Genomic DNA, 12,219 nt, shown 5'->3' with positions numbered 1-12,219 from the left:
CCTGAACAGGTGGACATCGCAGGCACTGACGATGCACCTCAGTCCGGTCCGCTTTTTCACAGAAGTCCGGCTGCCCTTAACACCCCAGACACTGCGGTGCCTTTCTGAATATTTCCTTAGGAGAGGTGCCTGGGGAAAAAGTATGGCCGTTTTTCAGGACTCTTGATAACTATTTTCTGGTGGCCTTCCCAAAAGCTTGTCACCAGTTTGCACCCCATAAACATTGCATTGTCATAGCCATGTCGCCCTACCGTTGGCAGCATGGGTATGATCAACTTCATCGTCACCATCGCTGCCAGTTTGCACGTGGGCACAGGAAGTCCCATCATTTGGAGTTCATTTATTTTGTGGCAAGTGCGGTTGAACGTGGTTTAGAAGTTCATGGTGCATTGCCCTTTCCGGGTGTCCCCTTGGCCCGAAAGGTGGGGACTAGGGTGGGTGGGGCTGAGTGCGCTGGCCACTGGGAGGCCAGGCCCCGTCGGGGCCGCGGCAACCCCGGGCCCCACTGCTAGGGGGCGCTACGACCTCAAGTCCCCCGCCCCGTCCGGGCTGGGGCGGCGCCGTAGGCGGGGAGCAAAGGTTGGTGTCTTCACACCCAGAGCTTCGCCCGAGGGGCCACGGAGTCATGGCGGTGGGATCCAGGCTCCGAAGCAAGGCTGCCCGCAGCCTCCCGCGCCGCGGGCCCCGGGGGCAGGGGGTCGAGGAGGCCGCCGCGATCCTGGAGCACCTGGAGCTGGAAGAGGAGGTGGCCGAGAGTGCAGCGAGCGCGGGGCGCCCGGGGCCCCGGAGCGCGCGGCGGGTGCACCTGGCCGTCCTCCCCGAGCCCTACGAGCCGCTGGAGGAGCCCGCTCCGGCCGACAAGCCCAAGAAGAAGTATCGGCGGAAGCTGAAGAAGTACAGCAAGGTAGGTCCCCGCCCACTGCCCTGCGGGTCGGCGGTGCGGGGCGCCCGGGGACCGGGAGAGCTGGAATCCGGTCCCCGCCCTGTGACGGCGCTCAACCTCTCTGAGCTCCTTCGGTGTTCCCGTCAGCTCCCACCCCCCAACCCCCCGCTGTCCAGACTGAAACCCCCCAGACTGTCCCGTGTGTGATCTGGAAAGTGAGGGGAAAGTTTCAAGTGATGACAGAAACTGAAGCAGATGTGTCACTGGGCACCAGACCGCCTGCTACCCTGCTGCTGGCTAGTTAACGACCACCGTCCTAAGGGTCGTTCGATAAGGTGGCTCTTACCCTTGGTGTGTCTTACACTCCCTTGCGTGTGGTGGGCAGGACAAAACTCAGTGTCCCCAGTTTACAGATGGGAACACTGAGGCCTGGGTGTGGTCAGCTGACTTGTAGAAGGTGACCCAGTTGGAAAGTACTGAGTTGCAGCCCAGTTTATCTGTTTCCGGCCACAGCCTCTCCACCTCTCCCACCAGCAGAGAATTGTTACTGCCCTAAATGTCCCCAAGGCTGTTTCAAAGGCCTGGGAGTTCCATATATACACACATATGCACAGTTATCCGTGTGTTCAGGGGTCTGTAGACACAGTGCCATTTGCTTGCGTTGGGGGTGTGGACAAAGAGATGTGGACATGAATGTGGGCTAAAAAGGAGTTTTCTCCTCCTGGAGACCCGCCTGGAAGCGTTTGAAGTTATGGCAGCCCCTGCTCCCGGGGTTGGGCTCGGCTGCCCAGAAGAAAATCTCAAAATTAATCGTGTCGTGGCCAAAGGACAAGGGCCTCATCTGATTTACTGTCCCATTATCCGTGTCCTCAAGTGGCCCTTATCATACCTGAAACCAGCCAGTCTCCATACCTGCAAGCTTAAGTTGTCACCCTCTCTAAAGGTATGTCAGCAGCTTTGGGAGCAGTATACAAGCTGGTGGCTATAAAACACATTAATAAAAATGGTAAGGCCGGGACCTGCAGGCTGAGTCCTGCTAGGGCTAATCATCTTTCCTCCTGGTCCCAGGTGAGCACAGAGAAGCCAGCATCTGCCTCTCAGCAAATGGTGAACCCACAGTATGGAAATCTCAGCTCAGAGGCTGCCTCAGAAATGCTTTCGGGGCTCGTTACCATGTGCCAGGCATTGTGCTAAGCACCAGGGACATAAAAATGGGTACGATGCAGCAGGTCCTAGTGAATTCCACAGCCCTAGTGAATTCTGGGTGGTTCAGAGCCTGGGCAGGTGGTCCTCAGGGTTGAGGATGTAAAGTCGGGGAGATTTTCTAATCAATGGTGACACACCGACTGTGCACAGAAGGATGAGTGAGGTTTCACAGGTCAACCACGAGGTCCTACTTCACACCACGATGGGTGTTATCAACACACACTGCTCGCCTCCCCTTTGTGCCTGCGTTCCGATGAAACGCCACAACCGAAGACTCCATATTTGTATTTCGGGGGATGTAAGCTTTGCTGAGAGATGGTCTCTTCGTCAGTGACCACAGACACTGTGGGTCCTGACCACACACATTTCCTCTCTCCCCCTCTGGAGTCCAGAAATCCGAAATCAGTCTCCCTGAACTACAGTGTCGGCAGGGCCAGTTCCTTCTGGAAGCTCCAGGGGAGGACCCATTTCTTTGCCACTTCCAGCTTCCAGGGGCCCCTCCCCCCATCTTCCCAGCCGGTGGCACAGCATCCCCAAACTCCTGCCCCTCTACCTCATCTGACTCCCCTTACGTCCCTCTGATAAGGACCGAGGTCCTTATTTGGAGTCTTATCGGGATATAAGGGATCCTTACAGTGCTGGAGCCCGCCTGGATAATCCAGGGTAATCTCATCTCAAGACCCTTAATTTAATCACATCGGCAAAGTCTCTTTTCCACATAAGGGAACATGTTCCCTTACTCTGGGGTTTAGGACCAGGACATCCTCCCTTTGTGGGGGGGGGGGGCTTTGTTATTCCACCAGCCACACCCTCCCATGTTCCCCCACGCCCCTCCGCCCCTCTGACAATATTTGGGTCAAAAACTCTACTCAGATCAAAGAATTCCCAGTGTCTCTCAAATGCCATGAAAAAGGCCATCGATAGATGATGTTTCACATTTTTTTCCCTCCCGTTTTCTCAACTCTGTGCTTTGACAGCGTTCCCGCTAACGAGCTATTTTAGTAGCTTTTTTCCCCCTAAGTAGCAAAGATGAAGTGACAAGCAGTTTTTCGAAATAGCAGGCTGAGGGAAATGGGGGTACAAGTACCCCAAATGTCGATGCTAACTCGGGCCACCTGCAATGCCAGCGGCATCCCGGACACAGGGTGCTCTTGGCCGTTAGACCTGCTCCCAGAGGACAATTCTGGGTTGTCGTTATTTCAAACACGTAAGCAAAATTCTCCCGCTGAGCCTTACCACACCTGTGTAGACCTGTGTCTCTCAGCAACGTCACCCCTAACGCACACACACGCATGGGCACACACCCCAAGTTCTCATTGAGAAGTCGACTGGGCAGTGTCCCCCGGGGGGTCAGTGCATACAGAACCTATTGATGTGACCTGGCTCTCCCACAGCTGCTCCTTTAGCCCCCCAGGGAGTGAAGGGGACACTCCGACCCCTTCTGAGTGTGAGGGACACAGTGTAACCTCCCCACCTTCGTTCCGTTGTCATGCGAACTATCGTAGGGAAGTATATGCTTCAGAAACTTTCCCGAACAGATACTGAAACATCTTACTATTAGCCCTATAAACCTAATTACTATGGAATAAAAAGAGGCAAATGATAGTTTGTAACCAGAAAAACTGCCCACCAGTGTGCCAGGCATCATTCTAAGTGCTTTCCTGGTACGAGCCCATTTAATACTCTTAATAACTTAAGGGGGCGGTTATTTCATATTCCCATTTTATAGGTGTGGAAACTGAGGCCAAGCAAAGTTAAGGCAGAGATTGAGCTGGAATTTAAGCGCAGACGGCAGCAGTGAATTACAAGGTTACACTCTGCCTTCATTAAGAAGGAAAGTACAGCCCTGGCTGGTGGGACTCAGTTGGTTGGAGCATCATTCCATAACTGAAAGGAAGTGGGTTTGGTTTCCAGTCAGAGCACACACGTAGGTTGTGGGTTCGGTCCCAGGTCCAGGTGTGTATAATCCCCAGTCTGGCCATGTACTGGAGGCAACCAACCGATGCTTCTCTCCCACATCGGTGTTAAGGACAGGGCCCTGAGATGAGATTCTTTGGGACTGAACTTTGGCTCTTCCTCTTACCAGCTGTGTAATCACAGATAAATTTAACTCTCTGTACTGTCCGCTTGTTGAAGCCTCTTGGCCAAAGGCCACCGGGAACATATTGGTACAGGAACACGGTAGCTATATCAAGTTGGGTCTAGTTGCTTGGTGCAGCAAGCAACAGCGTGCCAGGGGGATCAGGACGTCTCAGAAAGTGGGGATCTCACGTGGAGAGTTGAATATTTGAGCCTGATGCAAGGGAGTTATCAGCATTCAGGAAATACTTGTCATTGGAAATGGATGAGAGCACTTAAGGAGAGAGTATCGGCAAATAAGGAAAGGAAAGAAGGAAGGGAGGGCGGGAGGGAGGGGACCTGGGACTGAGTCCCAGATATCTCGGGACACAGGTTGGCAGAAGGGACAAGCCAGTCAAGAAGGCTGAGCACAAGGTTGTGGGGAACCCAGGGACTAGGGCATCAGAGAGGCCAAACAATTGCACACGAAGTGTCTAAAGCTGCCACGAGGTGGGGAGAGAAGAGCCACTGGGTCAGGCAACGTGGCAGTGGCAGGTGGCCGTGGCCTAGAATCCTGGATGAGTGGGGTGGGAGCCCCGTGGAGGCCTACGTGGGGACAGCTCTTCCCGGTGGTTTGGTGTCAAGGACAGGGGAGACCCGGGCAGGATGTGGAGTCTAGATAATGGGAGTAAGTGAGTGACGACTCTGGAGAAGGAAAAGCCAGGGCCTGGGTGACAGAGGGCACTGACAGCAAGTGTCACAGGAATGGCCCTGGGGGACGAGAGCCGCTCTCTGCAGGGGGACACAGGCGAGGTGGGAGAGGCCTGGTCAGTGGTGGGAAAGTAAGGGAGTTCCCTGTGACCTCTGACCTTCTCAGTGAGAGATAAAGTGGCGTCACCTGCTGTGGGTGTGGAGGCTGTGTCTGTGTGTTTGCTGGAGGTGGGGGGCCTGCAGGACAGAAAAAGGTAAGAAGTAGTACCTGGCAGAGAGGGAAGGTCAGCCCATTGGGCAGAGAGATAGGCGTGCTGGGCCCTGTTGGAAGTCCGAGTGAGGCTTGCGGTTGTGCTCAGGGATTTTAGCCAAGTGACACCAGGGCACTTGGTCATTGGAGCTTCACAGGTCACAGGGCTGAGAGACAAGGTGGATGATGAGATCCAGGTCACCTACACGAATGTGACGTCATCGAGAACGATGAGGGATGTTGGGGATGAGGAGAGGAAGGTTGGGGCCACCCACGCAGTCCGTGTTGGTCCGTTGGCAGGGGACGAACCTTTTCTGTTGTGGATTTGCAGCCCCGGGTGCCCCCGTCTGGCGCCGGCCCCTGCAGAAAGCAGGAGGAGCGGGAGTGGAGGTCGGGAAGGCATGGCCCGTCCGTGCCTTCAGGAGTTTGTCCCTGCGTCTGAAATCAGAGACTTTAAAGAGACAAATGTGTGGCTGGGACAGGAACATGTCCCGGAGGTAGAGAGCAGACAGAGTGGGCTTCTGGATAAGGGGAATAAAGGAAATCCAGGGCCAGCCCTCAGATGACCTGTAACGTAGCTGGGACAGAGAAGAGGAGTCAGCTTTGGTTAAAAAGTAAAACAATCTAGTCTGGTTTTTGGGCTAGCAGGGTCTCAGCTCTCTCCAGAATCTCTGAAGTATCTGGAAATGTGTTCAACAGCACTTTGCACAGCAGTGACGTTGGTCCTGAGCCTCCATATGTTCCCAGCGGAGGGTCGGGGGAGTTGGTGAGCCACTGACGCAGGAACTTGGTGACTTGCTCATTTGCCCTGGGAGAGTGAGGCAGAGTGAGGCAGAGTGATGCTTTAGGTGTATCTCCCCGGCACAGAAGTCGCCTAACCGAACTCTCTGCTTCTGTCTTGATTCCTACAAACAGAACGTGGGGAAGGTCATCGTCAAAGGGTGCCGCTACGTGGTCCTCGGCCTGCAGGGCTTCGCCGCAGCCTACGCCGCCCCCTTCGGAGTGGCCAGCAGCGTGGTGTCCTTTGTCCGCTAGGGGCAGCTGCCCCCGGCGCACACACTTCCTGGACAATGGGAGCCGCGCAAATCCAGAAGCATCTCAGACTTGAAGCCACGAAACACTTGGAAGAAAAAAATGTCTTTCTCTGTTGAATCGGACAACTGCTGTGAATGGGACACTCTCCCATGTGCTAAGTGTTTTCACATTTCCTGGACACGGGGCGCTGTGACGGACAGTCCCGCAGAGAATGAGGCTGATGTTGCCTTTGGGGCCACGGTCAAGTTGGCTCACACTGAAGCCTCTGTGTGAAGCTCGAGTGGGGAGGCAAATCCTCACCAGGGGTGGGCACTCTGGGTGGGCAGCAGAGCGGTGATCACAGTGGGGGGGGGGGAGGGTTGTTACCTGGAGAGAGATGATTTCAGACCTTCTCCTGGAAAGGTCACGGGCTGACTGGCACTCACAGCCCTTCCCAGCCTTGGTTCAGAAGGTACCCAAGTCACGTCCCCCCACCTCCTCCTCCACCCTTTGTCACCAGGAGTTTAATTACAGGCTTGAGAAGAAGGAAGGAAGAAAAGTCTCTTTGAAGGCTGACACTTTGAAGCTGTGTTGACAATGTGTCGTGACTGTTTAAAGTAGATAAAAGCTTGTCATTGTCACCTTTCTCTGACACGAATGTGCAGTGGGTGTGAGAAGAGGAAGAAGGGCAAGTTCAAGTGCAGGCTGCTTGGTGAGAAAGGTTGGGTCAGGGCCGGCTCCTGAGGCTGATGTGCCCGGTCCAGCCCAGTCTGGCCCAGACACGTTGGAGCCTCGGCTTAGCATCCCTACACCCAGCCACCGAAGGGTGCTTTGTGTTGGGCACGAGGGAGGTACCACATTCAGAAATGAACGTGTGTAATTTAGAGAACGGACCAGGAAGTAGGAGACAGGTGCAAAGGAAGTAGAAACGGGACAAGAAGGCGGTTAGGGGAGAGAAGTGGAGGTATGGGACCCGGATCTGGGTTCTGAGTGTTGGGAATCTTCGGTGGGCTGGGACTTTAGCTCAGGAAGGAACAGCCAGGGGCAGCCTGATGGCCAGAGGTGCTGTCGCTGCTGGTGGACACCCTCTGGAGCCCATGAGCTCACGTTGTCATCCTTTGTGGCATCCTTTCCTCTTCTGTGCTGCCCGCTCTGACCATGTGTCACCTGGATTCAAAGGTTAGAGTGAGCTGGTCCTCACACTTCCCCAGGATGACCCATCAACCAACTTTGGACCATTGGACAGGGAGGTGGGAGAAAGAGGAAGCCCCTCATCCCACGCCCTCTGCCAAGCCCCCGTGATCAGCCACTATTCCGACTTTGTTTCCAGAATATCCAAAAGCGCCCCCTGGTTATTGTTGACCTATCTGTGGGGTCAGTTGGCCTTAGAAGCTTCCAGGCCATGCCAAGGAGGCCTCGGTGCTCATGTGTCACAAATCAAGCCCAACCAAATGGCACTGGAGCGTGGGGAAGGTGGGAAGACAGACAGACAGACGGAAAGAAGAAGGAATGGGTGGAGGAGGACGCTGAGGTGGTGGAGCTAGCCTCAGCTTCCTGTCTCGGAGGGCCGTGGGGAGACACAATTTGGATCCAGTTTCTGCATCCTTAATATTTGTGAGGAAAAGAGAAAACGAATGTTCTTGTTTTAGCTCGAATGATGAAAGTTGATAACGGGACATTTTCACACATGTGAGATAATTATAGCTTGCTTGGCCACACTGGGAGTCGGGGGGAAGGAAGATGGAGGGGGAAGAAAGAGCGAAGCGTAGTTTAGCGGGAGAGCTGAGCCTGCTGCTCACAGAAAGGACCAGGGGACGGATTCTCCCCGGTGGTGCTGAGATGCTGAGCTGCCCTAGAGACACCCACTGAGTTTCTGGGGGATGAAAACGTCCGCCCAGGAAGGGACAAGACCTACTGAGGCCCGTGTGAGAAGACCTTCCCCACCCTGCCCCCCATGTTGGAGGCACCGTCAGGCCAGGTTCATTTGGCTTTGAACTTCTTGAAGCCTGGTTAAGAATTAACCCAGAAATTTCAAAAGTGGAAACCAGACAGGGATGGTCCCGGGAGCCAGATCCACGGGACAGACGATGAACCCCAGACCAAGGCTCAGCCTGAGTGGTCACTGACTGCGGGTGACCTTTGAGGCTTTTCTGTCTCTTCAATTTCGTCTCAACCTCCAGGTCCACACCCTACTACTGAGCATTGAAATTTAAAGGTTTTTTTCCTTTTTCTATGTGTTTGATTTTGAGGCTTCTTTTGTATCCCTTCCTTGCCCAATGATGTGAATAAACCGCAATTGGTTGGATTTTCTGTGTGTGAAGACTTTTTGCCACCTCCTGTTCTAGCCTTGCCTTAGGTGTCTGTGGCGTCCAGCCAACCCCGAGGACTTCGTACAGCAGGTGAAGGCCAGGCGGGAGACCTCCGCGGGACAAGCCCGGAGGGGCCCGGTCCTGCTCTGAGGCCCAGGGACAGGGCGAGCAGCCCCGACTCACCCAGAAGTCTGCTTGGGGGTTCCAGGTGGGGTCCACTTCCTGCAGAAGAGGTGTTGATGTGCGGCTCACCCTTTGTCAAGAATGGAAATTTCCAGACCCCTCGGAGTTGGAATGGGAGATTTTTCACTAGTAGCTTCTGGAGGAGTTAGTGCTCTCCCCGAGCTGGGGGACGCTGGCCCCTAGGGACTGCTGCCCTTTGCAAGGGCCAGGGGGCTCCAAGGTGGGACCCAGGGGTCTGGCCCAAGCAGGGTGCCCGCCCACTGGCTGAGTCCTGCCCTTGGGGGGGCTCCTTGCCTTCTACCCCGCAACCCCCTCTAGAGACTTGAATTAGGATCCGAATTCAACCCCCGCCTCAGGACTAGTGGTGCTTTTGTTTGAGGTGTTTCTCAGGTGACTCCTCTGGCAGAACAGGTTGACCAGCCTGGAGAAACAAGTGTGTCTGGTCCACAGCAGCCATAAAAATGAGGGCGGAAGCGCTAGCCGAGCCAATGGGCTACCCTTTCCCCACAGGGCTGTGCATTCCAGAGTGAACTGCCTCCATCCAGAGCTGCTTTCTCCACCACTTTCTCCCCGTCTGCAGTGGACAGACAGCACGTGTTTCCTTTTGCTGTCCTTCCTGAGGGACATGTTTCGAATTACTGCCAACACAGAAAGTGTGAGATAACACTTTCTCTTTTTTGCCGGGGATGCCTCCATGGGGAGAAACACTATAGGTGTTTATCTTTTTTTTTTACACTTTTTAAAAATTGAATTTATTGGGGTGACATCGGTTAATAAAAGCATACAGGTCTCAGGCATACAGATCTTTAACACGTCTGCCGTCTGCCGTCTGCATTGGCCACTCCCCAACTTGACTCCCCAAAGTCAAGTCTCTTCCCCCCCACCATGAATCCCCTCTTTGCCCTCTTCCGCTTCCCCGGCAAACCTCCTTTCCCTCTGGCATTCCCCTTACTATTGTCTGTGTTTGTTTTCCGGTTTTATTTTGGCTTAATCCCTTCCTCGTTTCACCCAGCCCCTACTTCCCCCCCGCTTCCCTCCGACAGCTCTCAGTCCGTTCCTTGGGTTTGTGCTTCTGCTTCTGTTTTGTGTGTTAGTTGGTTTGGTTCGCTGCGTTGCACCTGTAAGTGAGATCATGTGGTGTTTGTCTTTCTCTGACCGGCTTGCTTATCTTTCATCATTAAAAGGACCCTGAGTTGGGTGTCATCGTCAGACCCACGCTCAGCGCTGGGAAACAGAGACGGCTGATGGTGGGGATGACGAGGTGCCTATTTTGAGATCTTTCGACTTGAGGAGAAAAAAAGCCTGGAACTTGTTTATGAACCTTCTTTATCATCATCATGTTTCCGTACAAAATCAGGCTTGAATTTGCCCTTCAGTGTTTTCCTTGCGATACGTCAGAGAGTCCTTCCTTCATTTTTTTTTCTTTCCTGTTCTGTTTGTCCACTTATTTCACGCTTTAGAGTCTACATGTAAGTGAAGTCATGCGGCATTTGTCTTTCTCTCACTGGCTTATTTCACTTAACATGGTATGCTCTAGGTCCATCCATGCCGTCACCAATGGCACGACACCATTCTCTTTCATGACCGAGTCATAGGCCATTGCCTATACTACCACAACTTCTTTATTCATTTATCTGTTGATGGAAGCCTGGATTATTTAATCTTGTTATCAGTGACAAGGCAATACCCAGAGTGTTCCGAAGAAGGAAGGAAACCTAAGAGTTCTTATGATAAAACAGACATCCTTGACAAGCCTCAGTCCTGTAGTCTCAGCCTTGGGATTAGTCCAAGGCGTTCACCTTCCAGATGTCAGGTTGGCCTGGATAATGGACGTGCGGCAGCCTGGACACGGGGACGTTCTTTCCTTAGCCCTTCCCGGGCTAATCAGAGGGTTTATCTATAAGGTGTATGTATATATAGCTCCAGACAGAACCGGCAAGTTCAAAAGTTTAAGTTGCCAGGCTAGTTCAGGAGAGCATAGAATGATGTCCTCAGGCCTCAGCCTAACTATTTGAGTGTAGTAACTTGTCAGCGTGACTACTGGGACTCCGTTTGATTTCCTCCCTCGTTCCTCCATAGACGCTGTTCTTATTCTCGGGGTTGAACGGGAAAGCTGGAGGCAGGGTGGGTAGGGTAGCGGATTCCCCTCTGAGGCTGTGGCCCGGGGCCTGTGCGACCAGCCCTCCCCAGCGCTCTCCCAGCTGGCTCAGGCCCCTCCCATTTCTGTTCCCCACCCCCAGGTTCCCATTAGTGCAAGGGACTGTGAGGAAGAGGGAAGCTGAGTGTGGAATGTCATCCAGCTTGCGTTCTTGGTTCCAATATTGGATCCGAGTACTTAGAAACACTCAAAAAAAAAAAAAAAAGAGGCGAGGTGCTTACCAGCCCATCATACTTCGGATGTTTGAGATGCCAAGATTGCTGAGCTGCTGATTTGACAAGGTCAAGGTGTAAGGGGAGGACACAGGCCTGGGCTGGGGAAGGGACCTGTGACCCTGAGCCGCTGCGCTCAAATTTATTTTGCCCCATGTCCTTGGCCTGATTGCTCTGACCATTGACTGGTGACTGTGTCCCAAGGAGCCACCTCTCACCCCAGGACCCAGGGGCCTCAAGCCAAAGCCCCAAGGAGAGCAGGAAGCCACCCTAGGTGATAGGAAGGGTGTTGGCATAACCTGGCGTCAACTCCTCCAGCCCTGTGGCCTGGGCCACGTTCCCCAAGCCCTTTGGATTTCAGGTCTGGCTTGGTTTCATGGGCACAGTAAATAGGACCTGCTCCCCAGGGTTATTTGGAAGATTAAATATGGATTGCACTGAAAGCCCAGCAGGGGGGTATCAAAGTGCTCTCCTTCCCCAGCTGAAAATCAAGTCTTTCTTTGCCCCTGGGAGAGCAGAGGGAGGGGTGGACCTGGCAGAAGTGTGGGGTGGGGGAGGAGAGGAGATATAACAGGCCTCACCATCCCCCATGGACACCTTTCCCTCTTCCCCTAATTTCATCCTTTACCTGCTGAGAGTGGCTTCCAAGTTCAGGGTCAGGGTGATAACCCCACCTGTACCTTTGCTGCAGGGGAGCTGGGGCAGGGGCTGGAGAGCAGCAGGGAGAGGGGTCCAGGCTGCAGAGGGGACTGGGGATGAAGAATTTGGCCCAGGGGCTTGGCTGGAGGGGCAGGGAAGGGTTTGTAGCTCTTCGTCTCTTCCAGCGGAAGGGCTCTGAACTGTTACCCTGAACTCGGGTTGCTGGGGGCGGCTGGTTTCCCAACGCCTGCAGTGTCTCATCTGTGACATGGGGATGCGGACGTCCTGTCCATTCGCGGGTGCGCAGAATGTCCAGAGGACCAGCAGGCAGGCTGAGGACCAAAGGGAAGGTCCTGGGGTCTCCTGGGAGGGCTGGCAGGGGGCTCAGCCCTCACTCCCTGCCAACATGCAGGGGACCGGCTGACTCCACCGTAACAACCGAGTGACATCCAGGAGGGCCCATCTGCCCTTTCCTGAGTCACCTCTGGGCTCATTCATTTATTCACCAGATCAGTTTGGATCCCCTGCCCTGGAGCCCCACTGAGGCCAGGCCCTGAGACTTTTTGTAGGGGGCAGAGCAGGGCTGTCCCACCTGG

At 54.2% G+C, this 12,219-nt stretch overlaps 1 protein-coding gene across 1 annotated transcript; it reads left to right on the top strand.

The window, feature by feature from the left end:
• The first annotated feature begins 557 nt into the window (after window positions 1-557).
• CUNH1orf115 (chromosome unknown C1orf115 homolog) lies at window positions 558-8,427 on the top strand. The gene is made up of 2 exons (XM_037069420.1): window positions 558-904; window positions 6,024-8,427. Exons 1-2 carry the CDS (start codon window positions 626-628, stop codon window positions 6,141-6,143), a joined length of 399 nt encoding a protein of 132 aa, XP_036925315.1. The 5' UTR covers window positions 558-625; the 3' UTR covers window positions 6,144-8,427.
• The last annotated feature ends 3,792 nt before the right edge of the window (window positions 8,428-12,219 follow it).

This window comes from Sturnira hondurensis, unplaced genomic scaffold (genome assembly GCF_014824575.4).
Source record: "Sturnira hondurensis isolate 20B ecotype Veracruz unplaced genomic scaffold, ASM1482457v3 Scaffold0018525, whole genome shotgun sequence".
In the NCBI taxonomy this organism is placed as follows: Eukaryota; Metazoa; Chordata; class Mammalia; order Chiroptera; family Phyllostomidae; genus Sturnira; species Sturnira hondurensis.
Note: the sequence above shows the minus strand (reverse complement) of the source record. Positions and strands in the feature narration are given on the sequence as shown.

What these genes read in the sequence shown, in the direction of transcription:
- CUNH1orf115 (XM_037069420.1), top strand. Translation starts at nt 626, where the DNA reads ATGGCGGTGGGATCCAGGCTCCGAAGCAAGGCTGCCCGCAGCCTCCCG. An exon ending in AGCTGAAGAAGTACAGCAAG is followed by an intron (nt 905 to 6,023) that starts GTAGGTCCCCGC and finishes TCCTACAAACAG; the next exon opens with AACGTGGGGAAGGTCATCGT.